General features: G+C 41.5%; 1 protein-coding gene across 2 annotated transcripts in view; it reads right to left on the bottom strand.

The window, feature by feature from the left end:
• The window catches only part of UBR4 (ubiquitin protein ligase E3 component n-recognin 4), a 76,749-nt gene extending 53,820 nt beyond the window's left edge, over nt 1-22,929 (bottom strand). The window contains exons 1-40 of one of the 2 annotated variants that reach the window (XM_019474745.1): nt 22,836-22,929; nt 21,985-22,088; nt 21,374-21,503; nt 21,130-21,269; nt 20,677-20,779; nt 19,999-20,140; nt 19,716-19,840; nt 18,784-18,908; nt 18,475-18,534; nt 18,155-18,345; nt 17,811-17,910; nt 17,584-17,721; nt 16,950-17,067; nt 16,332-16,519; nt 15,598-15,757; nt 15,380-15,465; nt 14,226-14,395; nt 13,260-13,542; nt 12,502-12,634; nt 12,014-12,093; nt 11,254-11,382; nt 10,625-10,807; nt 10,275-10,397; nt 9,956-10,185; nt 9,181-9,305; nt 8,506-8,603; nt 8,219-8,376; nt 7,292-7,501; nt 6,163-6,264; nt 5,164-5,264; nt 4,770-4,968; nt 4,355-4,543; nt 3,931-3,994; nt 3,548-3,739; nt 2,833-2,903; nt 2,548-2,695; nt 1,786-2,013; nt 1,393-1,563; nt 1,109-1,291; nt 669-827 (exon numbers count right to left, since the gene is read on the bottom strand). In XM_019474745.1, coding sequence (XP_019330290.1) covers nt 669-827; nt 1,109-1,291; nt 1,393-1,563; nt 1,786-2,013; nt 2,548-2,695; nt 2,833-2,903; nt 3,548-3,739; nt 3,931-3,994; nt 4,355-4,543; nt 4,770-4,968; nt 5,164-5,264; nt 6,163-6,264; nt 7,292-7,501; nt 8,219-8,376; nt 8,506-8,603; nt 9,181-9,305; nt 9,956-10,185; nt 10,275-10,397; nt 10,625-10,807; nt 11,254-11,382; nt 12,014-12,093; nt 12,502-12,634; nt 13,260-13,542; nt 14,226-14,395; nt 15,380-15,465; nt 15,598-15,757; nt 16,332-16,519; nt 16,950-17,067; nt 17,584-17,721; nt 17,811-17,910; nt 18,155-18,345; nt 18,475-18,534; nt 18,784-18,908; nt 19,716-19,840; nt 19,999-20,140; nt 20,677-20,779; nt 21,130-21,269; nt 21,374-21,422 — 5,454 coding nt within the window. In that variant the 5' untranslated portion in view covers nt 21,423-21,503; nt 21,985-22,088; nt 22,836-22,929. Of the gene's footprint in view, nt 1-668; nt 828-1,108; nt 1,292-1,392; nt 1,564-1,785; nt 2,014-2,547; nt 2,696-2,832; nt 2,904-3,547; nt 3,740-3,930; nt 3,995-4,354; nt 4,544-4,769; nt 4,969-5,163; nt 5,265-6,162; nt 6,265-7,291; nt 7,502-8,218; nt 8,377-8,505; nt 8,604-9,180; nt 9,306-9,955; nt 10,186-10,274; nt 10,398-10,624; nt 10,808-11,253; nt 11,383-12,013; nt 12,094-12,501; nt 12,635-13,259; nt 13,543-14,225; nt 14,396-15,379; nt 15,466-15,597; nt 15,758-16,331; nt 16,520-16,949; nt 17,068-17,583; nt 17,722-17,810; nt 17,911-18,154; nt 18,346-18,474; nt 18,535-18,783; nt 18,909-19,715; nt 19,841-19,998; nt 20,141-20,676; nt 20,780-21,129; nt 21,270-21,373; nt 21,504-21,984; nt 22,089-22,835 lie in introns of those variants that run through there. The other variant, XM_019474744.1, reaches the window with a different exon arrangement.
• Between the last annotated feature and the right edge of the window lie 4,076 nt (nt 22,930-27,005).

Below are 27,005 nucleotides of genomic sequence, written 5' to 3' on the forward strand. Positions count from 1 at the left end.
CACTGTTTCACATGACTAAACTTTGACTCCTGTCTTAAAGTAAAACTGGCCTAAATACAATGAATTTTATTTGAGGCATTGTCTCATTTATTATATTATTCATATTCATACTGCTTCTTTTACTTCATATCTCTGGTAGGAAAGTGATTCATGAGCTAAAATTAGCGACAGACCTTTGGAGCTAGCTCTGCGCTAGCTCCTCAGAGGAAAGAAATACAGCTGTTTTTGAGCTGATGTTTCCAACTGCCTAGACAGAGTCCAGCTGTTTCTTAGCTAAATAACAGATTTGTGGATTCGGCACTGTGAAAGCTGAATCTAAATTTGGGAGAATACAAAAAAAGAGGAGCCATTGCTACAAAACACTACTTGTTACAGACTAGTTCTAACACACTGTTTCACATGACTAAACTTTGACTCCTGTCTTAAAGTAAAACTGGCCTAAATACAATGAAGTGTTATTTTATTTGAGGCATTGTCTCATTTATTATATTATTCATACACGTACTGCTTCTTTTACTTCATATCTCTGGTAGGAAAGTGATTCATGAGCTAAAATTAGCGACAGACCTTTGGAGCTAGCTCTGCGCTAGCTCCTCAGAGGAAAGAAATACAGCTGTTTTTGAGCTGATGTTTCCAACTGCCTAGAAAAGGGTTTGTCAGGCTCTTACTTTCAGTCCACACACAGCTAGGTAGTCCTCCTTGCAGGGATTTCCAGTTAAGCTCAGTACAGTAAATGGAACCGGTGCAGACGCAAGGCGAGTAAGGGTCAATTTTCTTTTGCTGGAGTCTGCTTGTTTGAGCAACGCTGAGAGCTGAAGGACTGTAATCTGCAGAACAAACTGAACTTAGTTACCCAGCTTTACAACTGAGTGGAAAAAGGCATTTCAATTTCAGCTCTATGACTGTCCCCCCCCAGTTTTCACTGTTTCTGCTGCAAGAACTCTTTTCTCTGAAGAATGAGAGGTTTTTCTAAGCTATGTAATACTTTACAGAAGATCCAGATCTCAGGACAGGCAGAACAAATCATGTTCTGCTTGTTGTTCAGCGCTCTAAGGCTGTTTCATTTTCCTTTACAATCCAACATTCTCTACAGAGTTATAGAACTCACCTTGCCCTTTTCGTGACTCACAGCCAGGTGCTGCCGACGTCCATGCGGGGATGACAGCACACACATCGCCACCCGCCTCAGCACATGAGCGCTGATCAGCTGCCGGATCGTCTGGCCCTGGTCACCACTGTAGTTCATGCGGACGTTCTCAAAAGCACCTTCTTGAGAGCCAAGAGTTGGGACCTGAGTCATTAGTAAAAGCATGCAAAAGTATATCACTGAAATTTTTCTGTTTAAAAGCGATCCCACCTATCCACGATCCAATGACTCCTTTAGTATCATACCATCAACTGATCTGTCATTTCTACTGACTTGTCCAAAGTATGTAGCTCATTGAGAGCTTGCTGTGCACGACTGCTGCTCCCCATGGCTGAAGCTTGCTGGAAGTTTATCTGAATGGCATCCATCAGGAAATTCAGCATCTCCAGCACCAAAGGTGCAAAGGAGAAGTTGGCCTACAAGAAAGAGATAAGGCAAGTGAGGCACAAGATGCTCCTGCTGGGATCCTTCACAAGAGTTGCATGTCAACCGGTTTTTAAAGCCTGACACCACTTTTATGATCCCTCTTATCATAAAGAAGAGCATAAAAATCAAGCAATTTGGCTGATAACCAACACAGTCTGCCTAAGATCCTCATCATAAACCATCTTCTTTTAACAGCTAGCTGATAATTGTACCTGGGACTGCAATTCCTCTCGACAGCCCTCAACATTTCTACACAGGCTGCTCTTCTTGGGTTTTTCTTCGTCGGGGCCCTTCCCCTCACTGATGGTGACCTTGGCTTTCTCTGCAGGAGAGGTGCTTGCATGTCGAATGACACTCTCGGGCACTCTGGGCTCGCTCTGGAAGGCGGATTCTTTCATGGTAGAGCTCATACCGCTGCTGGGAGTTCTCTTCACCAAAGCCTGGGAATGACACAGCAATGCTGAAAGCCCAAACCAGACTCCGTCTTACCACTGACGAAATGAATACAGATTGTAGTAGCAGCAAGATTAATGTAATTTTAAAGAAACAGAGTGCAATTCTCTTAGACTGCAATTTTAAAGAAATAACACAACAACGTCCTGCATGCCACTCTCCACCCAAGTATTAGAAAAACTTTCCTATTTCACATAAAGTTACTTTGTTTGCTTCCAGTGGAAAACATGGAAAAAGGTGGCATCTGACTGCTGTGTAGCTTAAGCAAATTCTGTAAAGGTAGGTGGAATCCCAGTAGTCACTAGGACAGGGATTTGCCAATGCGCTTATTTGGTGCAAAAAAAATAAATCGCCAGGCAAGCTGTAAATTAAGAGGGTTCATTATAAAGCCAAGGCCTTCAAGTCCTAGGACTCTTATGCACTCGTATCATGACGTAACTTATTGCAGAACAGAAACCTCTGCAGAAGACTTTAAAACCTCAAGAAATCACAGCTTGTATGTTGACATGAAGACACTTTACCAGGCAGCTGCCATCTTCCTTGGCTCCACAGTCACAGAAGAACGATCCGTATTTGGCATAAGAAATTTCATGATCCTTGTGACAAACTTTAGCACAAACTGTGCAAACACCAACCCCATCAACCATCTTGCAAGTGTGACAGTGATACCTGCACAAAATAAGCCATATGAGTTATAAAATACAGTGTCTCAGGAAGGCTCCACAGACTGCAGTCCACAGACTGTTTCCTTCTCAATGGCCAGAAACATCAGTCTGAAATTCTGAACACAAGTTTGAGATTCTTACCAATGTTGATTCATGAATTCTTTCTGTGTGATGGTGAAGGTACAGAGTTTATTACAAAGAGAATCTTCATCCTGTCAAGAAGAAAGTTGTTTTAGAAAGGTGTTATAACTGCAGCTACAATAAAGGCACATGGTACAGAATACGTTCCTCAGACACTAAATGCGCATTTTAAGAACAGCAAGTTTTAGCACCACCTAGCTGAAAGAAGGCAGCTGGTATCAAACCACATGGAAAGAGGAGATGGTGACATTTTATAGTAACTCGAAAGAGTGAATCAAGAAAACAGTAACAAAAATAATATATTGGAACAACAATTTTTAAAGAATGCATTAATAACAGCTTTTTTTCACCACCCAACAGCACTTAAAAGCCTAATCTAAGTTGCTTGTTGATATAAAAGCTCGTAATTGACAAACAAACCAGTAGGAACAAACCCATCTTACTCCACTTCTTCCTTTTTATTTTCTAAAAAAAAAAAAAAAACCTTTTAACTTTTGTTGACTTCAGGAAGGCAAAAGTTGCCTTCAAAGGCAAAAGATCTCCGCACAAATGGCAGATATTCTCTTCCAGATCTGACAACTAGGGTTCTTCACTCAGTTTCACATTAGGAATAAACAACAACAACATCTTAATTTATAACCTGAGTAATTCTGATTTGGAAGCTGCAAAATAAATCTTCATCTGACTTGCAGCATTAACTGTGACTATTGCCTACCGAATCTTCAGCTTGAGAGTCCTCCTCCTCCACTGCCAACTCTTCCACCCAGTCTGAATCCACCTCAATCGCCCGTTCCTCTCCATCAACAGAAAGATGACTTGGTCCTTGGCCACTGGTCTGGCTCAGTGCATTAGTGACATCAGCCAGGTAGGAGACAATATGGCATGTACACTCCAGGATAGTCACGTGCTATAAAGTAGAGAAGAATGAAAATGAGAGGCGACTTAGATCCCATAATAGCTGCTATAAGGCAAGAAAATATAACAGTCCCCCTGACCAAATGGCTTTAAAACTCCCGCTACACAACCAAAACAGGACAGTTGATGCAGGAATAAATCTCAAGCATGAGCTGTAAGTTAAGCAACAGTCACATGTCTTACCTTCCCTTGCATGACATTTGCATTCATTTTTTCTACCACATTCTTTTGAGACAGGTATTTCTTGCTGCAACGCAAAACAGTGGAGAAGATCATTACAACTGACAGTCTTTGGGAAGTATAAACTCAGTTCTCACTAATAGCTTCAAGCCTTCAGTTCGCTTTAGATTAGCAACAGGAAATTTATAAATGCAGTAATTAAACCATCAAGAGTGGAAAATACAAAGAAACCACATGGTTGTTCTTAATGGGGGACACAGATCAGCCTCTCTCAGACACTTCATATTCCAAACAACAAACAATAAACTAAAAAATAAGCATGTGTCAGTAAACATGAACTTCTGTCCCCAAATTACCAGGAAAAAAAAAATTAGTATCAGTCTAAGTGATGCAAATGAACAAACAGCAGTATGCAGTTCGCTCTTACCATCTGCCCAGCCAATCAACAGCAGCACCATGAAGCTGGAGGTGTCCCGCACCTTGTCCTGCACTAGCCAAAGTTGCCATCACGACCATCAGTTCAGGAAAGCCTGTGCCATCACCATTGGCCAACATTTCTGTTGCCATTGGTATTAGAGTACTCAGCAGAACAGTGCACACGCCTTCTCCGACTTGGCTAATCAAAAAGAAGCAAGTTTCAGACACGGTATATCACCTGCTGAAATACAGCTAAGCCCCACGCTGCCAGGAGCACTGACACAGCAATGCTTTGAGGGCAAACAGCCACGCCTGGCAAACAGAAAGCTGACAAGAAGCCATCAGCAACTCACAAGTAATTTGCACATCTAGAGAACAAAGGAAATGAAGAGCACACAACAGAAATGACAAAGGCTGTACTTTACCTGTTTTCCCGAACAATGTAAGTTGTCAAGAGTTGCAGCAGTTGCCTGTTCTCTTGAACAACGTCCAGTTGATCTGAATCTTTGGGTGGGGACATGGTCATCCTGGTTAACCAGGCCTGGAGACGTACAGGCTCCACACAAGCCAGCTGAGCCAGAGAGCCACAAAGTCGCAACAGGCTGGGGTTGGGACTCTTCTCAGCTGGTGGAGAAAATGACTAGTGAGTGACAGAGGCTACAATGAACGTGTTTGAAGATGGCTTTCCATTGAAAGTGTGAGGCTGTCACTCCACTTCCTTTTAGAGCTTTTCTTTCAAGCATCTTCACATCGCAGTCTAATACAAGAACAATATAAGGTGGACAAAGGCAGGACGGAAGAGATTCAACAATCACTTACTTAGCTGGAAGAGCTTGGTGAAGAATTTCAGCACCCTGTTACAGAACTTCGCTGAGAGGTTTTCATTGGCTGTCGCCATCATGATCTGGACCAGTTCTCCACTATATGGAGGGGGGAAATCAAGTCAGCTTTGTAAAAGACAACCCATTCCTTTTTTTCATTTGCACTCAGTTATATCTGCTCTCACATTTAAGATTGGTAATAGTTTGTATAACATTGCTCAGCACAGCAGCCAAGCCACAGAAAGCGCTTTCAGACAAAAAGCAAACTCTTAGCTCAGACTAAAACCTGTAAATCTCATGAGCTCCCGAGTAGCATATCAGTATTTTCCACATATCAAGTCACAAAAGGGCCCGTATTGGTTTCCAAACCAAAATTCAAGATTTTCTTGCCTATTTTTCCCTTCCATGTTAACAAAGTACAACGGCCAGCCACCAGACTGCTTCCATTTTGAACTGCTGAACAAGTAGAGAGCAAAACCAGACAATGGTCGGCTTTCTAATAGAGAAAAACTTCCCTCCGGTTCACCCTCATATCTCTTCAGAACACTGTTGTTGTGCTATGCTGTTTCCATCACAATTTGTCTTCATAATTCTAAGTCAGGCCAACACCCCACCTCCACCCTTAAAATTATCAACCTATTGCCCCGAGGAAGCACTGAGAGAACTTGGGATTTTGCAACTGCCTTATAGACCAGCATCTCTCAAAAACCTCCTTATAACGCCTTTGACAAAACAACCATCTTGCGAGATTCCCCACTGATGATCACTATGAGAACTCGCTGAATATTTAATTTGGAGTGAGAAAGACCTAGATCCTCTCCCACACAGAAAATCTTTCCATACTCTGCTGCGCTGCTTGAAGAGTATCCTATCCTTACAGGGTTCTGTCTTTTCCTGCGCAATGGCATTAACATCACTTAGGTGTTGACAGTGACAAACTAAGAGAAAAAGGAAGAGAAACAAAGTCCTTGGGCTACAACTTTCAGGATGACTTCACCTTTCTGAAAAGAATTCCTCCATGGCTTTTCGGGCCTGGCTGCTCTCCAGCTGTTTCTCCAGATGCTGCAAACATTCCTCCAAGATGGACTCATCCAGGCCACTGGGGATCAAAAGATGCATGTTAAATAAGAATATCTAAGAGCAATTTCAACAATTTCAACAACTCTGAGAGCCAAGCAGCGATCAATTTTGCTAATACAATTCTAATAAACTTTCCACTAGCTGAAAGCAGCTCTCCTTCCAAGAGACAGGAGAAAAATAATTGATGAATAAACATACATAAACACCAACAAATCCACCAAATGTTCAGCAAAAAAAAGTGGCATGTGATGCTGCAGGCAAGTTAGAGAGTCAGAAAACTAGAAAAATCTAGACCTTTCAGACTGCTCACATTACAAATTCCTCTAAATGGCTGCTCTTTTTACACTTTAAGTCTCTTTTAGTGTTACTCCTCCCTATTCTCTCCCGTGCTCATCCCCACTCCGCAACGCACCCTGCAAGTGAAATCCAATTACATTTACATTCTCTACCAGAAGGCGCAGTAGATTTCCCTCTGAATACCTTCCATCCAGAGAGGATCAGTGTTAAAAAGATGGAACATCATCGTGCCTAATGGTTTTATGTTTCAGATGGGTAGAATCAACATCTGCGCATCAAGCTTATTCCCTCTATACACACAGAGAGTAAGGGGTGGGAAGCACAAATCTGGCTAGTTTGCTATGATAAAGCGAGGATTAGCCATCCTTATAAACAGCAAGAACAGAGACAAAGGAATATAAAGCAAGTTAGGTCGGCATCTTCAGCTTTGATTTTGTGCTTGTATTTACATAATTTTCTATTTGCTTAAATAAAAAACTATCCAAATATATACATGTTCCATCCAGAGTTACAAGAGATGATTAAAATCCACACTGCCTGAACGGCAGTGCTGAAAATTCTGGTAACGTGAATAAAATGTCTTGTATTTTTAGTCTACAAGTATAGAAGTCTTCAACAGATAAAAATAAGCTGATTTTTCGCCTTTCTGTTGTGCTGTTCAAGAACCGACACTGATGTTTAAACATACGGTATTAATTCTTTGCGTACAGCTTTCTTGGAAGAGAACTACAAGCCACACAGCCTGTTACCTGTTTGGATCAGAGTGATGGGCCAGTATGTTATAGCATCCTGTGATCAATTTCTCATAAACACGTGCCAGGAATTCATCTGATTCTGCAGGGCCCAAGATCCTTTCTAGGGAGTTGCTGCTTATCTCTGCCACACTCTCTGTGCTGGTCTCCAAAAGGAGAGGCAATAGGGAATGAATCACCTGTGGCGGGTTCAAATCATCTGACCAGCTTGGAAAGAAAAGAAAACAAGTTAATTCTCTGTATGATGTATCAATGAACACCCTTATGGGATAAATCAGAAATTACACAAGTAAGACACAAGTCTGGATGGAAGTCTGTGATAAAAACCCTTTTTAGAAAGCCAGGATAAATACACTGACCCAGCCATTTTTCCTCTCAGAAAAATTGTTCTCATTGGAAAACTCTACACGTTACTTTTGCATACATACAGCTACAACATTTTCCTAGACAGTCACACTATCGCATAGTACGGCTTTTGGACTTGTCTGCAGTGTCAACAATTATTTTCTTGTTTCAGAATATCTTAAAGTAAGTCCTGGGAAAAAAAATAATTCTTCCATTTCCCTTTTTCTTTAAGCTTTGAAAACATCACACAAGGGAATGATAACAAAACAGAAATTAATTAACTAGATCCATATTGCCTCAGTTCGTATCTCAGTTTCTTTAAGTCCCTATTTAACAAAAAGGACTAAAGGTTTCTCTCAGGGAGTCTGACTTTTAGAGATACCAGATCAAGGCAGAAAGGCTATTTTTCATTCATTTAGAATTTAGAATTGTACACTGAAAGTAACTCCATTACAGGCTTAGTTCAAAATACAGCACCAGTTCACTAAGTGTTGCAGCTGAACAGTCTGATGAAGACAGACATTCGGAAGAGCAGACAGATCTATACAGCAAGAATGTAATAAAAAACCCATCACTTACACAATGAGATCCCCAGTGAGTCTGACCAGGGAGAGAAGGGTGTGTTTTAGGGAAGCTGCAAGAGGTAGACTTTGGCTGCAGAGAGTACCGAGGTGGGCGGCCTGAACTGCACTGATGTAGCTTTCTGCGGGGATGGTGTCATTCGCAAAGGCATTGCGCTAAGGATTGAGACACACACGCACAAAAATCAGAACCATTTATCTTTAACAGCAAGACAAACTGCCTACCATTCCCAGCAATTTATGGAGTTAAGATCAGACCAGATCAATCCACGAGGCTGGACTCACCCATGAGCCAATGTTTGGAAACTCATTTGTATGAATGTTGTTCCATGATTCACATAAAGTCTGCACAGCTGATGGCAAGTTCTGAACAAGTGTTGGACCTGCAATTAATACGGAATTGTAAGTCGTTGAGTAATTTCACGGGTCCCATTGAAAACCAGCATGCTTCTACAACACTGTTTAAAACTAGATCATTTGATTAAGACATAACTGTAGCTAAGTTGAGCTGTAATTCTACTGAGGGCTAGTTTCATGCTTTTCTACAAGTCAAAATTATCCCTGAAGTTTGCAAGACCTTCCCAGCTTCTTTCACTTTATTAAAACAACAGAAAACATGGCACAAATACTAATTTGCAGCAGTCTTCAACACATCAACATTTCATAATTCCCCTTACTATGCCATGCCACCGGAGTACCAACATGGTTATAAAAGCACTTCAACAAGCCAGATAAGCCCACAAGATAGTTACTCTTTCAAGGTTTGCCCAACTTTTCCAGTTGTTAGGATACTAAAAGGAAAAGACTTCCCAGTCTGCTGCTGACAGGATAATGCACTCATTTGAACAAAGTGGTTGAGAACACATTAGCCAGCATACAGCTTTGAAATTGAATGTTGGCAGCATTGTAGAAAGCTTCACCTACAGAGAGAAGGAAATCTGAACTATCCAGTACCCTCACCTAGAGTATTAGACTTGCAACGGCTGGATCCAATAGCCAGGACAGCAGCATAACCTCGTAGCTTCTCTTCAGAAGGTTTGTTCTCAGCGGAGCCCTCTTCAGACAGGCTCCGTAGCAAGTAAGATCTACATTCAGGATGGAAAGGATTTATTTCAGGAAACAGCTCTGCATTTCAGAACCAAGTGTGTCAATATAGTGGCAGATAAGAAAGCAAACTTCTGAAGTTCTGCCCCGTACTTTGTATTATACCACTAAGGGAGTTCTCAGCTTTTATCTCCTCTAAGCTACTTACCAGGAAAAGTGCCCACTCAAAAGAAAAAGCTGATTTACTTCTGCTTTCTTCTACATAGGTTCTAACGAGAGTTTAGAAGACTTCAGACTCTTAATGTAAGAATTAAACCCCCTCTCTTTCTTGATGGTCTGACAGTCTCACTATTATCTCAGTGAAATAACCTTAAGTAGCACTATCCTAGACAGTGGTAAGAGGACATTTCATCTTTGGAGGAAAAGCTGGGTTTGTAAGCTTGCAAGAAAGTCTTGAAAGATCAGACAAGGAGACTACTTAGAAACAACAGCTTCACATACATGGCTTGAGAAGCCACTTTTTATTCTTCTTTTAAAACAATCAACGCTCTAGAGGACATAAATTAGAGTAATTATACTAGACTATAAAAAAAAAGAGCACCTACCTCTGAGAAAACAACAAACAAAGTGCAAAGAAAGCCCTATGCACAGAAGAAAACTGTATTCCTACTAGCGACCCTAAGGACTGTACCTGGTAAATGTAGCATAAGTGTCAATAAGCTGTAGCGTAGCAGGCAGGAGGTTCTTGGTTATCTCTGAAGACTTGTGTGGATCAGTTTCTGCAGCTAGCTTGGAAAAGTGCTCATCTAGAGAAACCTGGATCTTGGAAATTGCAGCATCAAGAGTGTAAATGGACTGTAAACTGGGAACTTCGTGCAGTTGGAGAATAGTTGTGCAATCAACACCACAGAAAGAGGATATCTTAAAATATAAAGGGATGTAACAGTAAGTGCAAATCATTCCACAAAAATAGAAGCTCCCTATGCACAATTGCATTCACACCACCTTACCTGTCGAGCAAAGTATTCCTCTGCTATTTCCACATCGTACTTCACTGAGTTGCACTTGCTGGAGGCCAATTCAATGAGAGAAGCAGCATGGTCAGCCTTCATGCCCTGCTTGGTAAGGTGATCCTACAGATGGCCAAAAAAAGACCTGTCACGCTTTAAAAGCACTCTATAATTAACCACTCTGCCAATTACCAGGCTAGAACACTTTAGAAAACACGGACCCAAGTTCCCATTTCTCACCACCGTGCCCACGTAACAAATCCCACATGCAGTCGGCACGGAAGAACAAGAGACTGGCATTCTTACTATCAACAACATTACACAACACCCCTATAAAGATGAGGCCGTACCTTGATCCACGTGACATAAGAAGTGATTCGCAGACGGGAAGACCAGCGCAATGTGTGTAAAATATCACATTCACTCATCTCTGGTGTGTTCGTAGCCAATTGATTCATGTAGTTTTTGGATGGAGGCAAAATCCCTAGTATCCGCCACAGTATCAAGAAGTAGTACTGAAGTGCACAGGCTTCCTAAACAGAAGTACAGTTGGACAAATTAATAAAGAAAGATTGCAGTTTCAATCATTACAGCTACTGAAATTCTCTCATCAGACCCTCTAGACTCCTGTAGATGTGCCAGATCAGATGAACACATACTGGACTGAGTTTCTGTCATATTATACAACAAATTATGCAACAAAGAGGAGTGAGAAAAGAGAAAGATTATACAATTTTTTTCTGCTTCATTGTATTCTAGTCAGACCTCCTGGAATTACCAGCCACATACAGCAAGTCTAAAATATGTTTTGAATTAAAAACTCCTATGAGATGTGCCGCCACCATAAACACTACCATTAAGTTCCCCATTACTCCAACTACTCTCCAAAATACTTTGGTTAAATACTTTGCTTGAAAACACTACGTTTGAAAACTTGTTATTCCTCAACACAGACAACATTACAGCTACACAGTCTTACCAGTGCAGTGACATTTTTGTTCTCTTTCCTCCTGAGTGTATCGAACTGTGACCCAGCTGCAAGTAATGAAGTCAGGGCTGTGTAAAGCTCATCATACTTCATAGTCCTAGAGAAAAGGACCTCACAAACCTGCAAGAGATGACAAGTCAGGATCGTTGCTTCGCAAACTGCACAGCCCTGCGTTTATATACAGTCAAGCTCTTCTCTTAAGCATTCAGAATACCCACAGACCAAAACTATGCAAAATAAAACTTCAGGAAGTTAATTCTGACTGGTATTTCTCTCCCCAAAGTACCAATGAACTGGTTATAAGGGAGCATGCGTGAAGCAAGCCCATAACCTTGATGACAACAAATTTAATGAGGAAACAAAACCCAGGAAGAACATGGAGCAAAACGATGAGAAAGCAACTCTAATGCCACGTGTCTTCGTCTCAGATGTTTCAGCAGCACTGAAATAAGTGTGGATATGATAGGGCTCTCTATCATAGCATACATACTTGAATCACAAGCATTACTACAAGTAGTCCAACACATCTTCAGCGACTTTGCATACTGACTTCCCTGACATGCAATTAGGTGCAAAAAGGAATCCCATATTATCTTATCCAGCCACTATTCTTTTCTCCACTTAGTGAAAAATTTCTGGTCTCTCTGCTTCATCAAGTCTTTCCTTCTTATCTATTTTCCCTGGCACTTGTCAAAGCAACATGGCCCTCTGAAGGCTTACAGAAAGGTCTTTAAAACAGAAATCCCAATACCGTGCTATCTAGACGGTTCAGATCATCTTCAGAAGCTTCTAGAGATAGGATGCAGTAGAACCTGGGCTGTGGAACTGCGTCTGGAACATGAGGACAGAAAATAACGTTCAAAGTGACAGGTTTAATTAGGCAGTATTGTGTTATCCTCCTTCCTCCATCCCCACAACCTTTCACATTTTAAGACTACCACCAGATTCTACTAAGCTAGCTCCATGACACTTTAGGAAAACCTTGGCTGCGTACCATATACTCCTACAATCCTGGCACAATAAATACATACTTATTTTGAATTATTTGTAGCATACTCCTAGATGACAATAATTTTGTTTAATAAAACTTTTATTGCATTATTACATGCATTTTTATCTATTGTTAACTATGCCCATTAAAAGTAGGAAAAGCTACCCACACCAGGGCACAGGAAGGGCTCTCGTTTATTTGTAAAAGCAGATCTTGGAATAAAAAATTCCTTACATTTTCTTTCTTACCTGATGAACAGTGTTTGGTCCAGTTTTCTTCCACTTCTTTAAACCCATGATAAAGTGGGACAGACGTTCGTCTGCTACTGTCCTGGGATCCACTCACCCAGCCAATGGGTGGAGTCAGCAAATTATATTGCACCTAGGTTAAAAAAAACCCAAACAAAAAACCACTCATGGCATCCTTGCCATTAAGGTGTAGGGGGGAAAAATACCACCAACAACAGAAAAAGAACCATAAAAGACAAACAACCCTGTTGCTAAAACACAATCATTCCCAGCTTCTGAGGGAAGCCCTGGACCCTATCTTATGATTTTAATTCTGGAGTGAGCAGCTTAAATCAATGGTCAAACTTCCAACAACTGAAAAAACCACGCACAAAACACTAGCAGCCCATTAATGAGAACAGTGCCAAAAACCTCAACAGTGAAAAGCTAAAGCAAGGACATGGTATACAAGGTATTTGTGAAGTGGTGCCTACATACCCAAAGACTCAAGATTTTGAAAGATAAGGCGGGGCATTCATCCTGTCCTTACCAGGATTTATTAGAATAGTAGCTGCACCAGGAATTTATACTCATAACTGAACCTGCTGCTAGGAATCAGCAACTGTAGTCAGTAATGCATTATAAATCCAAAGGCTGGTAACAACATCAAAACCAATTTACTCCCAAAGGCCATGAAGAGACCAGAACACACCAAATGATTGCCTGTTACAGATTTCTGCTGGGTGACCAATTAAATATCCATGATGTCAAAATCTTACCTGTTCAAATAGGTACACGGGGGCCTTGGAATACTGATGGAGCAGATAGTCAAACACCAAGAGTAGACGTGCCACAATAAGTGGCACAGAACATTGCTGGGTATCCATGTTCACTGTCAGCTCCACAATTGTCTGGATACAGAGCATCATGATAGATCTGCGGCCCCTCTCAGAGAAGTTGTGAAAAATAAGCAGCAGCAGCTGGAGATGTTCAACATTCAGATCTTCTGTGTCACTGGGAAGAGTTCCCTGCAAAGCATTTTGCTTCAGTGTGCCCACAAACCTGACAATAGGAGAGGAAATTTCTGAAGTTTACTTTTCTCCTTGCTTAGATCCCTCTTTAAAATCTCTTTAACTAGAGGTTAGAGAAACATTTTCATAATTCTATTTTTTCTGCTTATCCTTCTAATACTGGCAATTTCATAAATTATTCACTACATTGTGTATTGGAATAAGACTATGCAAACAGTAAAACTTACAGAAGTTCAATTAGCGGCAAATGTATTTGATGGAAAATATGAACCATCATTCAAAGGGAGAAAGAGAGATGCAAACTTGTTCCCACAGGAAAGGCTGTCCACTGTAGCTTTAAGTCAGCTAAACCCTATCAGAGACTTTCACATTCAGGCAATGGCAGAGAGGAAAAATCTTGGCACCATCGTAACAGAACCTACCAGAAACCTGCTGAAATAAGATACTCGCCTTCCCTTTTTAAAACCAGCATTGCTGTAAGTAATTCAGCCTCCACCCACTTAAATCCTGATTCTAGGTTTCATTTCCTATGCTCCAGGTGAAGGACTCCAGCAACACGGAAGACTGACCCTCTGCTCCTCCAAGTATCACATACCATCACCGTTCAGAGAACACACACACACTTGTTACGCCGGTCCCAGAGCATTTTCACTTGATAGAAAATGAGAAAGGTGAGAGATGACTGACTTTCAGCTTAACGTAAAATTATCTCACCTTTCCCAAACTTTAAGGCATTCTGGAACGTCAGGATCTCCCTGGGCAGTGGCTTTATGCTGCCAAATCAGGAGAAGTCGCGAGAGCACTGACAAACTTTGAGGATGGATGTAGAGAGGCCACGGACCTTCAGAAAAAGGGGCAACTCCCAGCTGCTGAAGAAGTGTGTTCTGGAACAAAACAGAGACTTGTTGAAAAGAGGCAAGTCCTGTTTGATGCTTTAATTAAAAGCATGATCTGAACATATAGATGACAATAAACAGCAGGGCTCACAGAGCCCATAAGGGTTCACACAACAATATCTCTCCTATCTCAAATATATGGCATAGCTACTGAGGGACACTTACGCTGTCACTTTGCCACCTAGAACACAACAAACTTTCAACTTCAATGCCAATGCAGAAAACATGGCATTAATGAGCTCTACTAATTTACTGCAATATCACAGCAGGAGAGATAATGCTGCTATGTTCAGTATCGAAGGATTTGGAAGAAGACCCCTTTGACTGATCACAGTAATGCTTGCTTCTTTTCAAATATAGTAAAAAGGCAGATATCTGAAAAGTCCAACTGCTTTAAAAAACAACAACAGAGTATTTTAAATACGGTAGAAAACAGTCAACAAAAAGTACAGGGATTGAATTCACCGATTGGTAAGCAGATTTATAACCTCTACTTATAGCGTTAAGTCGGGTCAGCCCATGACCTAGCAAAGAAACCTAGAGGCTACCAAGTGAGCACATGAAAGCAAAAGGATTAATTTGATTCTCTCCTGAGAGGATTCCAAGGCCTTTTGGCATCAGTCCTGACAGCAAAGCAAATCTGCAGGAATGCCTCTTGATAAACGCATGGATAGAGGCAACTCTCCAAAACAAAATAGACAAACTCATTTCCTTTTCAGCTTTCATGACCTTCAAAGTTCAGTGGATTAATTTGAACTCTAGATATTAAGTTTACACTCTGCAGGATGTTTTGTACTGGATGACTGCAAAGGTCATCCAACTCATTGGATCCAAAATATTCCAAGCTCTGCTTGCAAAAGAATATACTCTAGGGCCAAATGGAATCATCAACACACTACTCTAGGTGTGGAGGGTCCATTAACAGACACCAACACTTCTTCATTTTATTTATACATTCAGTCACAGACTTACCTGCAAGGCAGGGGACTGAAGATCTGAGGTCACCAAGGAATGGTTGAAGTGATAGAGCGCAGCAGCAAACTCCTCATCTGACGTGCCTGTAAGACAGGGATCAAGCCATTTACTACCGTTGCTCTCCTACATTTAAAATTTCCACATGAAACTAAGAAAACATACACCTATAAATCCTACAGTCTGTGTTCTCTAACAGAGAAGTTCTGCTCACTCACCCTTAAGCCCGTCCTTATCCACTTCTTTGATGATGCTAGCTAGCGTAGCCATGTGTTGCTCCGAAAGAGAGACACTCAGGTAGTTGCGAATGAAGTTATTCCGGGAGTTCAGCATTGAAGAAGTGATAAAGTTCAAAATGTTTGAAGCGAGGCTCAAAAACTGAAAAGAGAAACACGCCATAGAAGCAACAAAAGCAGAGGGACTGTAAGACAACATTAAACAAAAACTAAACCACCAGCAAAATAAATCAAGTCCCCTAACTCCAGCCCTGGCAGCGGAGTACAGGTTTACTCATCGCAATCCCGCTCACTGTACCCTGTGTTCTGTACCAGGACCGATTTTAGAGTTCTCTGAAAAGGTTGCAAGTCTCTAACTTCTCGACTGCAGCATTTATTTTTGTCTTTACCCAATGGAGTTGGAGTTAAAAGCATTCTATCAGCAAGTCATTTCACTCATAGTTCTGCCCTCGTTTTCCCTCTCCCTCTGTAACCCAAATCGATATTATCATCAGTCTTTGCCTCCCTGGCACTAACAGATACTGTGATATTCCACCTGACAGAAGAGTAGAGAAAACGTCTTTCTTCAAAGCCAAGACAGTCACTGATTCTCCATTAGCAATGTACTTAAAATACCTGATGTTTATTCTGTTGCCTGTCAATGTAGCTGGCCACTGACAAGTAAACCACACTACAGCACATCAGTTATTTCATTAAGCTTGACGACCTTCCCATACCAATTCTGGATCTTTGCGGCTGGCTAGGATGTTCCCGTTCTCTCCAGCAGTCTGTTTGTTAGGGCTTTTCACTCTAGGCGAGCTCTCCAAAGGTGGTGGTGGAGGGGGTGGCGGTAGTGCCACTTTCTCTTTGCTGGGAGAAATTGTCTCTTCAAACCATTGCCCAAGGATCGGTTCACTGTCGTCATCTAACACAGAAGGCAGGAAAAACAAAAGCATAATATTATAAGCAACTACCTTATGCAAACTACTCAGCTTAGAAAAGGCCTGAAAAAGTTTCAGTGAGCACAGGTAAGGTGTCCGCTATCTTCATTTTTCCTTTCCAAATCACAAGGCTAACCACTTTTACAGCACTCCAGCAGGAATTTACAAGAAGAAATTATTTCCACTCTCCTCTTAAGCAAATACTGCCAAATCCCAGCCACTCTGGCTTTAGTTTACATAAAAAAAGTACAGCCAGCATTACTTCTGCCAAACAGATCTTACAAACTGTTTCATATTTTCAGTGTTACATGACATTCCAGTCCAAGAAGGCAAAAGTCCAGTAGCCAGGTTTCCACTAAATCTGAAAGACAGCGCAAAATCCTGCCTTAGGTTGCTTGCTGCAAACTCTATTACCTTGGCTGCTGTCCTCCTCAGTGCTGCTAAAATCATCCTCATAGTAAGTATTAGAATCAGTGGAGGCACTTGCGTCGCTGCTCATGGAGCCCTTCCTCTGACGCTGCAAGACACAAGCCTTAGAAGAACAGCAGAACAAGTTAAATTTTAGAATTATGAAAGATAAGAATTTGAAAACAAGAATAACTTCCTAATGCATTTTAATTTTCTTCTAGAAAATTTGTCTCAACTAATTTATTGAACAGTTTTGCAAGGCTTCTCCCCCTTAAGTTGTATTAAAAATTACACAGGATCGTTGAAAACAAATAAGCTATGCCAAGCTTGTAAGCCACACTTCAAGTAACAGCTCTAACATAAAAGCATCCATTTTGAATACAGCCTTTTCATCTTCTCACTAAACTCACAAATACCACTGAGCTTTTTACCACAGAAAAATTTTATTAGAACAAGTTTGTCAAATTAACAGTCTCTGAAAAGAGGAAAGAGAGAAGCCCCAGTTGACAGCTTCTGAAAGAAGAACTCTAAATTCTTCTTAGCCTAGTCACAGTTTGTCAAGTGAGAATTTTCCATGCAGATGACGCTTAGTAGGAGGGGTTCAGCTACAGAAGTTCTCTAGCTGTATGCCAGTTCCTACCTTTCTGTAGGAAGTAGACAGCAAAGTCAGCAGCAAATTAGTGAGTGGTACAGAATCTATCAGCCGCTGAATTCTCTGGATGGATGTGCTTTGAGCCATGATATCCAGCACTGCTGGCGGACCATCACTCTCCCAGCCCTGGAGGATGGCATTGAAAAGAGAATTTGAAGTGTGTTTCAGTGGAGAAGGCAAAATGTTTCACAAGAATGTATATGCTACCTACATACCTTGTGCAATGCCTCCACTTGCAGATCTTGAAAGAGCGATGACAGCAATTTGATAGCATGATTTGCTAGCACCACTGACAGAACACCAAACCCTTGATGCCTACAGAAACATAAAGGATATAATGTAATTTCAGGGGGGAAAAAAGAAATATATATATATATACACTAAATTGAGTGAAGTGACTGCTTTGCTACACTGAAGACGACGACTTCTTTTCAAGGCTCAAGACTTGAATTACAAATGCGGATAAAATTTCAAGAGACCAACAAGACCCCGCTGTAGATGCTTGCTGGGCATAGTTAGATACATGGACAATGATTACTTCAGTTGGGTATTTACATACCCTTTCCCAGGTCCTAGTTTGGGAGACCCAACGCCCTCCTTAGTACGAGCAATAATGTCTCTGACGCGAAGAGCAGCCAATGGATCTTTCTCCTTTCCCTTATCAGCCAAGGCCGTGGGGCTGAGGTTCAAGATGAGGAAGAGGCTGTTTAGCAAACACCAAGCCCCGAGCAGCTGGAAGTTCTGATAATGCTATCACCCCAAAAGTGAAGGGGTGGGGAAAAAAAAAAAGCACCAAAAAGACAAAATAGCGTCAATCCAAATGCCAAAATACACCAGCTCAGAAACAGTGAAAAAAGCTTCCCGAGACGCAAATCTTACCTCACCCCCTGCACGGCGTGAATTGCTGATGGCTTGTCCAATCATTTCATAGATTTCAAGCTGCAAATAAATCCAAAACCACGATAATGTTTACGTGCTCCACTGGGCAATAATAAACCACCACACACACTTTTAAAACTCAAAATACAATTGTATTTTGCCCTCTACAATTAGCCACCCCATTACTTCCTTTATCAGCAAGTCTAATACCTAGAAATAATAGATATGTATTGCAATCCAAATAAATACAAATTCTATGCAGTTCACCTGCTGAGAACGAAAACAACAAACGCTCTCTCATCTACTTACACATTTCTGTACAATAGTAGCAGCATCATTTTCATAATCTTCTTCTTTGGAACTTGTTGACCCTGTTCGTACCTGTTGAGTGCTACCCACATGTAGGATGGCCATGCAAGTTGCCACACTCACACCTGATTGAAAACAAGTGGAGGTAACATTCTTATTAAAAGCCAATCTCAGGACTCAATGTTCCTACTTAGCACATTAAAACAAGCAGTATCAAACATGCCCATAAACTTGGCAGAGCTGGGAATACTCAATATTACAGCTGATAAATTAAAAAATCTTTCTGAAGTACCCCCAAAAGATTCAAGTTTTGTCCTACAGAAACACGTGAGAACAATTAAAGGAGGAAACGTTTTGCCATGTAATTCAATACCATTTTTAGGGCAACCTTCATACTCGGCTGCCATCTCTCTTTAAAACGTTACCCATAGCAATTAAACACTCAGGATTCTGGTGTACTTAAACCACTCCTGGGAAACAAGGTTGATTTGGGAGTATAACCAATTAAGCTGAAGCCATAAGCATTGCAAAAATATATTATGCTCTGAACATACAAAAAAAAAAAAAAGAGCAGAAATTACAGGCTATTAAGACGACGTTGAGTCACTCAGTCTTTCTCTCAGATACTGACAAGAATGAACATACAAAAAAAAAAAAGAGCAGAAATTACAGGCTATTAAGACGACGTTGAGTCACTCAGTCTTTCTCTCAGATACTGACAAGAACATTTGCAGAATGTATCAGAATTTCAGTGTCACTATAACAATTTTCACATTAACCCAGTCACCAGACTACGCAGTATGCTGCATAGCTTTCAAATTCATGAGAAATAAAGGCTACTTGTGGGCTGAGCCTCAAACATGCAGGTAACAAAGCAGAGCAAAAGCGGGTGCGACTTAAAGCTCTAAAGAAAATATAGGAAATCCATTCACCTGCATAGAGACAGCTGAGAGCAAGAACAGTCACATCTTGGAGACGCGTGGGTGTCAGGGGCTCCAATACAGGCAGAGACAGAGTATCCAGTGCCATGGTCACATCTATTACCAGCGAATGAAATCTATAGTAACGACACATGTCAAGGTTCAGCAATGCAATGTACACATTAGACAGCTCACAGGAGCAGCACGATAACTGATGCTGCACAGCTAGCACAGTTATTTTCTCTCATATAGTGTACCCAGCAACCGCCAAAGAAGAGTGACAACAGACTCTTACCCATTGCGAACAGCAGTGGCATCTGCCACTGTGGCTGGCATAATAAAAAATGAGTTGGCTGACACTGCATCCTGAAATCGATTTATGTATCGCAAGAAGTACGGGAGGTTCAGGCACACTCTCAGCAGTTTTTCAGAGCCACCTACCAAACAAAAATAGCAGTGTTATTTTTACTGTTCATGGGAGAGCTTCTAAGCAGAACAGATCTAACGGTCATCAATAATTGACTTAATTATTCTTCGCGGTGAGAAAAATATCGTCATAGACGAGGCAACAGGATAAAGACTAGTTTACAACACACAAAGCAGACGGTGAAGTTTTCAGCCAGTACTCGTAAGGGGTGTCACAAAGCTCTGTGTGCATGTTATGTGGCACACTAGGTCTAATTCACACCTGTTCAGTAATCCATCCCATAGGCTATTTTATATCATCCACATTTTTTTCCCCCAAAACCAAAGCTACTACATACAAATATAATGATTTCATCTCCTCTGCAATGAAGAGAACTACATTACAGCTACAACCTCCCTTGGTAACATCAGCATGCAACTGAGTGAGTCCTAAAGAACAAACGCTTTAGGTCAGAAAGTTTCTTCCCATTCAGAGCTCTAAGGTGTAACACTGGAGAGTCATTTGCTCTAGCATTTTTCTCCCCGATGCTAAAAAGCTGATTCTCACCAAGTTCTTGCAGGCTGGCTACATTCTGAGCGATGAATATGCTTTTTGTCTTTGCCACAGAGGTCTGATCTGTGGAAGCCTGATCCTCGCTCTCTCCTTCCACCTAAAAGCAAGCACATACTAAATATTATCATGGAAGCATTAAAAATACACAGTATTGCAGTAAGTCTCTACACAGGAGCCAGGCGCATCAGCAGCAGAACTCGAGAGAGCTATGAATATCACGGAACATTAGTGTCCATGAGGCAACAAAACTACTATTGCCAATGCAATGCAAACAGTATTTTCTCGTTTGCCATGCATCAACATGCAAGTAGGATTTAAATACTTAAGAAAGTTTTCTTTACGCGTGTGTATTAAAAAACTACCACTTACTGCCCTCTGTCCTTGCCTACACCAATTATTATTAATGCTAAAATTCAGACTGCTTCTATTTTAGGGCTGTTTGTTTACCTGTGACTCTGGTGTGACAGAAGGTGATGACGAGACTCTAGGGTTAAAGACTGATGTCAACTGATTGAGGAAGTTCATCTGCACTTCTTTCTGTCTTAGTTCTGGGCTCACCGGGGAGGCCAGCTCCTTCTGGTCCTCTACTACAGGGGAAACAGCAAAACACCATTTCATACATCAAAACCATAGTATTTTCTATGCCTAACTCGAGTGCCACAGTGATATAACCATAAATTAAAACACCTACCATCAGAGAGGGTTTTGACGGTCTGAGGCAGCTTGGCCGATTTCATCATTGCTGTGAAGGTAATAATTTCAGTTCGATCTAGGCGGCTGCAGCCCGTGCACAGCCCCTTTATCAGTAGAATGAGGTGTTTCTACAAAGAAAAAGACATCAAGTACAATTTAAACTCTCTCGATTCCAATTATTCCTCAATATCGTTTATTCTAAGCAGCTGCATTAAGAGTCCTGCAACTTCAGCTAGTAAGGCTACTGCAACATCTCAAATCCACTCTGATCTCAGCAAAGATCATGACGGCTTACTAATTGCAGGTAAGTCAGGTCACTAACATTGTCCCATGTGCTTGTTATATTTTGTTACACAAAACCAAATCAGACTGTAGGAAATTGCAACAGAATTAACCAAGGCTTGAGGTCACCTTTATTTCAGCTTGCTCACAAGCTGAAATTCTGAGTAAAGAATGCAGAGGGAAGATTCAGCAGGTATCAGTCTCTACCGAAGTGGTACACCTTAAATATTTTCAGAACTTCATTAATTTTGCTTCATGCAACATTAGAGCAAATATTTCGGAATTTTTGCACTCAGGCTTGCCCACACGGTCAAAATCTGTGCTCACCTGTGACACAGCACACGCTTCATCTGGGTTCTCAAGACGCAGCAGTGAGAATTCAATCAGGACTTTACAAGCAGCTGCCACTGATTGCAATTGGTTTCTTGGTACTGCAAAAAGGAGATGCTTGCATTACTCAGTGCAAGTTTTTAGGTAATTCAGTGTCAGAGGTTCTTAATGCTTTCAATAAAACAGAATGCTGTGCAACGCGCACGCATACGCAATCTATCATACCTAACACATAGATGCAATATAAATTCAGTCTCATTAAAACGTAACCCAAGAAACATCAGTAAAGCAAGGATAATACCTTCTACCCAGACATGGTAATTTAGACAGATACAATGGCTTCCCCAGCAACATTATTTAATACTGACAGAAGCACTGAAGAATACAAAACAAGTTGACCAAAACCACTTTTTTGCTGAAATTGCCAAATTCTGTCAGCCAAAATAGTATAAAATATTTTGAGTCACAATGTTTTGATCGTTAATTCCAACATAGTAACATAACTGCTAAAGAATAATCTAAAAACCCTGAAAATGGATTTAACCACTTCCTTTGGCCAAAACTTATTTTCCCTAAATGAAGTCAGGCCAATGAATAAGCAACCAAAAAGTCAACGCTGTCCAGTACTTGGTGGCCAAATACTCCTATCGACAAGTTTCCCTTTCCATCTGAATTGACATTTTGCCAGTATAAAAGCTAGCAACGCTGGCCTCGCGCACTCTGTCTTAAAATCTGATTCAGAAAGCGGGCTCGAGACAAATACCAAAAGGACAACAGTTCTGGTTTACTTTTACTACACCCGAGTCATAACACAAGAGCAAGAGAAGCAAAGGACGGGGAACACTTACTTAGACCACAGACGGTAGTGATGTAATGTGTAGAAAGTGCAACGAAGGAAGAGTAAAAAGGCTCATATTGTTTGTCGTGGTGCAGGATTTCAGATTCACTGCAACAGGAGAACAGGAGATATGTCCATTATATACAGCACAATAACGGCACCACGCAACACTCAGAATATGTTATATCTATTAACAGATGTAAGACAAGATCATTAAAATCACATGCTCTTTCCAAATCAGTTTTGAGAACAGAATTCTCTCCCTTGCGTCCCATATCCCATGTCCTCAGGACCGAGTCCTCCAGCAGCTGACAGATCACAGCAGGAGCATCGCTATCCACATAGGGAATTTAAGGAAATCATTCCAATACTGCAAATCTTTCTCCTTTACACCATCAACAGGTCAGCCGCTTTAACAATCGCTCTGCCAGTCGAAGGTTCATTAATCTTTAAGTTATTCTAAACTCAGCTGCCCGTAAAGTTTAGACTGTTTGTTCTGCTAACTCTAGGCAGGATTTGCCAGGACTGGAGCACAAGCATTCCCCTTTCTGTCAAGGCACAGAGTCAACTGGAGTTTATGCAATTCTGCAAAACAGAAGGATCAAAATAGGCAATTGCATAACAACAACAAATACACAATGGCAGTGTCTGCAACAAACCAGGGAATAAAGACTTTTGGCAGGTAATGCACAGCAGAGAAAAACGCATCCACGGAAATCAGCCTCATGGGTAGACACTTGCCACTTCGGAGACTGCATCATTTTACCCCGCGCAGAAATCAACACAAAGCGCAGAGCGAGTGAAAATTTAACACCAACTCAAACCAAAAGTAAAAATCATAAAGCAAAATACACATCAAGACACTGAAAGTCAAGCCTCTGAGGTTTCTCAGTGAGTCTCGCTGGCCATGGAGAACATCTATTTATGCAGAGAAATGACACATTAAAGGCCGCTGCAGTAAAGCGTCACACATCCCATTTGCACAGAAACCTGGAGGCAACCACCTCGAGAACAGAAACAAAGCTCTGCCTCCATAGCTAGTTCTGCCCTTGATTTTTCCTGTGACGAAACTAAGGGATGTGGACACATGTCTATTAAATGCTTAAAATTCATTTCTTTCACATCTTCAGATGATAAAAACTTTCATTCAGTGATGTGAATGAGCAAGTTGGAAGAACAGGTTACACGACTCAACTTCACTAGCCACTTTAACTTTACCTCTCAAGACACAGCCTCTTCCACCTCTGGCAACAGAGTTCATTTCTGGAGGGGAGGCGGGGAGCAGAGGGCATCAGCCTATCGCGGCACGCTCTACCCAACTAAAACGATGATTTCTCAAGTTTGGCAATGACTAGCGCTGCTGCAGAGTATGGCAAAACGAACTCACGTATCCCCTTCACCCACCCGCACACAACGATGCCAGCTTTAGCAGGGTGGGAGGAGGAAGAGGACACACCATTCCCTGCTGAGCTGAACAGCGCCCAAATTATGTCCAGCCATCTTCCCTTTTTCTATCCTAAGTCATCGTTTCCAGTCATAATGGGAGATGTGGCTGAAACAGAAGAAACTGTAGAATGTATCATTTCTTCTGGAAAAATGAACAGAAAGAAATACTCAACAGCTTTGTAGCTTTGATTTCCTGGTTCTGAGATTTTTTTTTTTATTTAGTCTACCCAAAAAGCTGGAATAGCAAAGTAGCTGCTATGAAGTGAGAAGCTTTACTTGAAGATATTCAGCAGCATAACTCAACTGAGTTTCAACATCTCACTCACCACGCTTCCCCTCGCCATCTCCTGCCAAAAGTGCACTGATGGGTAATGAGCCCAGAGACTGAATGTGCAAAAAAGTTCATGCTCTCTTCTGTTCAGACACTAATTTTGCTTGCCTACCTCTTTATGCCCCGCTATAAATTAGCAGCACTAGGTGTACGCAACGTATTTTAAGAGAACAAATGAGAACAATCTGGGAATAATAGAGTACAGGAGAAATTGGCAGCTCCTCAATTATCATTCTGCTGCATAGGTCAAGCTGTGCAAGACAATACCCACGAGGTATAAGAACACAAAGGTGCAGAAACCAGAACAAGATAGGGAATTTCATCTGGATTGGACAATAAGAGACTTGAGTTTTATTAAAACAAGTTGTGGACTTGTTATAGTAGTGAAAAGTGGAAGGCATCTGTCAACTAATCATCAAGTCCTTGCAAATAAACATCACAGCTTAATCTGTGATTAGATAACTGCTAGAGCGTTATTCTGCACATACAGTGAGATTTAACAATAACTTTTGGCTGTTATATTGTGATTTATTGCTTAAATAACATTTGCTTCCCAGGAAAAACCATTACTCACACTAAGCGAGAAGCCTCCGTGTCAATATCAAATATAACGTTGGCAACAAATACCACCTCCTTTCTCAGTTCTGCTTCCAAATCTTAAACAGGCCCAAAACAGACCCTTTATGGAAGGCAGCAGACACAAAAGCAGCCCCTTCCTTGAAAAGGCACAGCAGCAGGTGCAGGAGTTCTCCCCCTGTTGAAAACCCTTCCCTGAAAACCTGCCCCATTTGACTGTCAGACTTTGTAAACTGTGTTCCACTTCAGCTGCATCATTCCAAGTCAGCATTTCCATAATTTATGTCGAGTAAGAGGCCAAAGTCTATCAATTCTTGAATATACCTGCTAATAGGGGAATTCCAGTAACATGACGATGCTTAAACTTAAAAATGAAACATAAGAGTTGTCAGGAAAAGGAGTTTATTAATTTCTTTTGAAAGGAACAACGTTAGCAATTTCACTGTCATCGCACCATGTTTATTTAAGGGGTAATGCAGCCACTTTGCGGATGGTGTCAACCACAGAGTCTCGCTACAAGAGCTAACAATCATCTTCTAAAAATAAGTTGAACAGATAAAATATTTTAGATTAGAAATCTAAAGCTAGATTATTTGTTCAGAATAGAAGAGTGTGGCTCCAAAAGCGAACGAGCTGTATTTTTTCCTCTGTGACTCGCCACGTTATATCAAGGCATGAAATAAAAGATGTCGTCCTGCAAGACTCCACAGGCCTTGCGCTCGCATTAAATCCTGCTGGGTCTGAAACGCAGTCAGCATCAGGCACACAACTCAAACCTCAGGGCAGTGCTACTTACAAGGCCACAAACTGCTGTCTCAAGTGGAAAATGGAACCGTTGTTCTCACTAATAGGGGAAACAGACCTCTCCCAAAAGTCAAGTGCGTCCACTTAAGTGTTTCAGTGATATTGTTCTGCTGAAACACTCCAATAATGAACTTTAGGCACAGTGACAGCGGAGCGCTGCAAGGAAAAGTGAAGCCGAAATGGTCCCTAAAAGAAGGATTAGCCAAAGAACTGCCCAAATCACATAAACATTGAGTATATGCAGGTTTCTTGCTGAACCACTACTATACCTATGTAGGCACAGAATGTTAATTTGAAGCATCCGTTGCTTGTATGCTCAGCCATTCTATGTTAAGCAAAATACTACAAGGCTTTATTTCATTATCTTCCTTAGCGCAGTGTTTATTTTTTGTTTCCTAACAACTTATTATGGTCAGGGTTGTATCTTTGTAACTGAGAATAACGTTGTAGCATTCATACCTAGCGTTTTAGATCATAAAATAAGCTATAAATCAAATTAAATAGCTCCAATAAGAGCTCTTCTCATGCTCCGAGTCTAACCTTTCTGGTCAAGAAAAGGCAGACTTGATTTGCTTCAGCTTCATTTCTCCTTAAAACACAAGCAGTATTTCACTGGTAAAAACCTAAAAGGAAGCCAATGCCGCACAATCACACACCCCCCCACGAGCCTGTCACCAGAGAGGACAGGCCAGGTGAGACAACGGTTTTCACTGCACAGCCTACAAAAGCGTAACACGCTTGAACAAAAGCAAAAACGCAGGAACAGTCCCGAAGCCTCTCCGCGGGGTAACTGTCAAAGGTGCTTTTGCTGCGGCCGAGCAGCAGCCAACGCGAACAGCCGGGCGTGCATCCTCATCCCCGCTTATTAGGTCCCAAGGGCACCACCCCAAGAGCCTCCCAGTCCCCAGGAAACCGGGAGGAGGCTGGGCGTGAGTAACTCCCCGGACGCTGCTCGGGGCTCCCTTTTTCCCCGGCAGCCCCAGCCCCAGCCGACACTGGCCACCGGCCCCGCCCCGCCCCCGT

This window comes from Aptenodytes forsteri, unplaced genomic scaffold (genome assembly GCF_000699145.1).
Source record: "Aptenodytes forsteri isolate BGI_AS27 unplaced genomic scaffold, ASM69914v1 Scaffold61, whole genome shotgun sequence".
NCBI lineage: Eukaryota > Metazoa > Chordata > Aves > Sphenisciformes > Spheniscidae > Aptenodytes > Aptenodytes forsteri.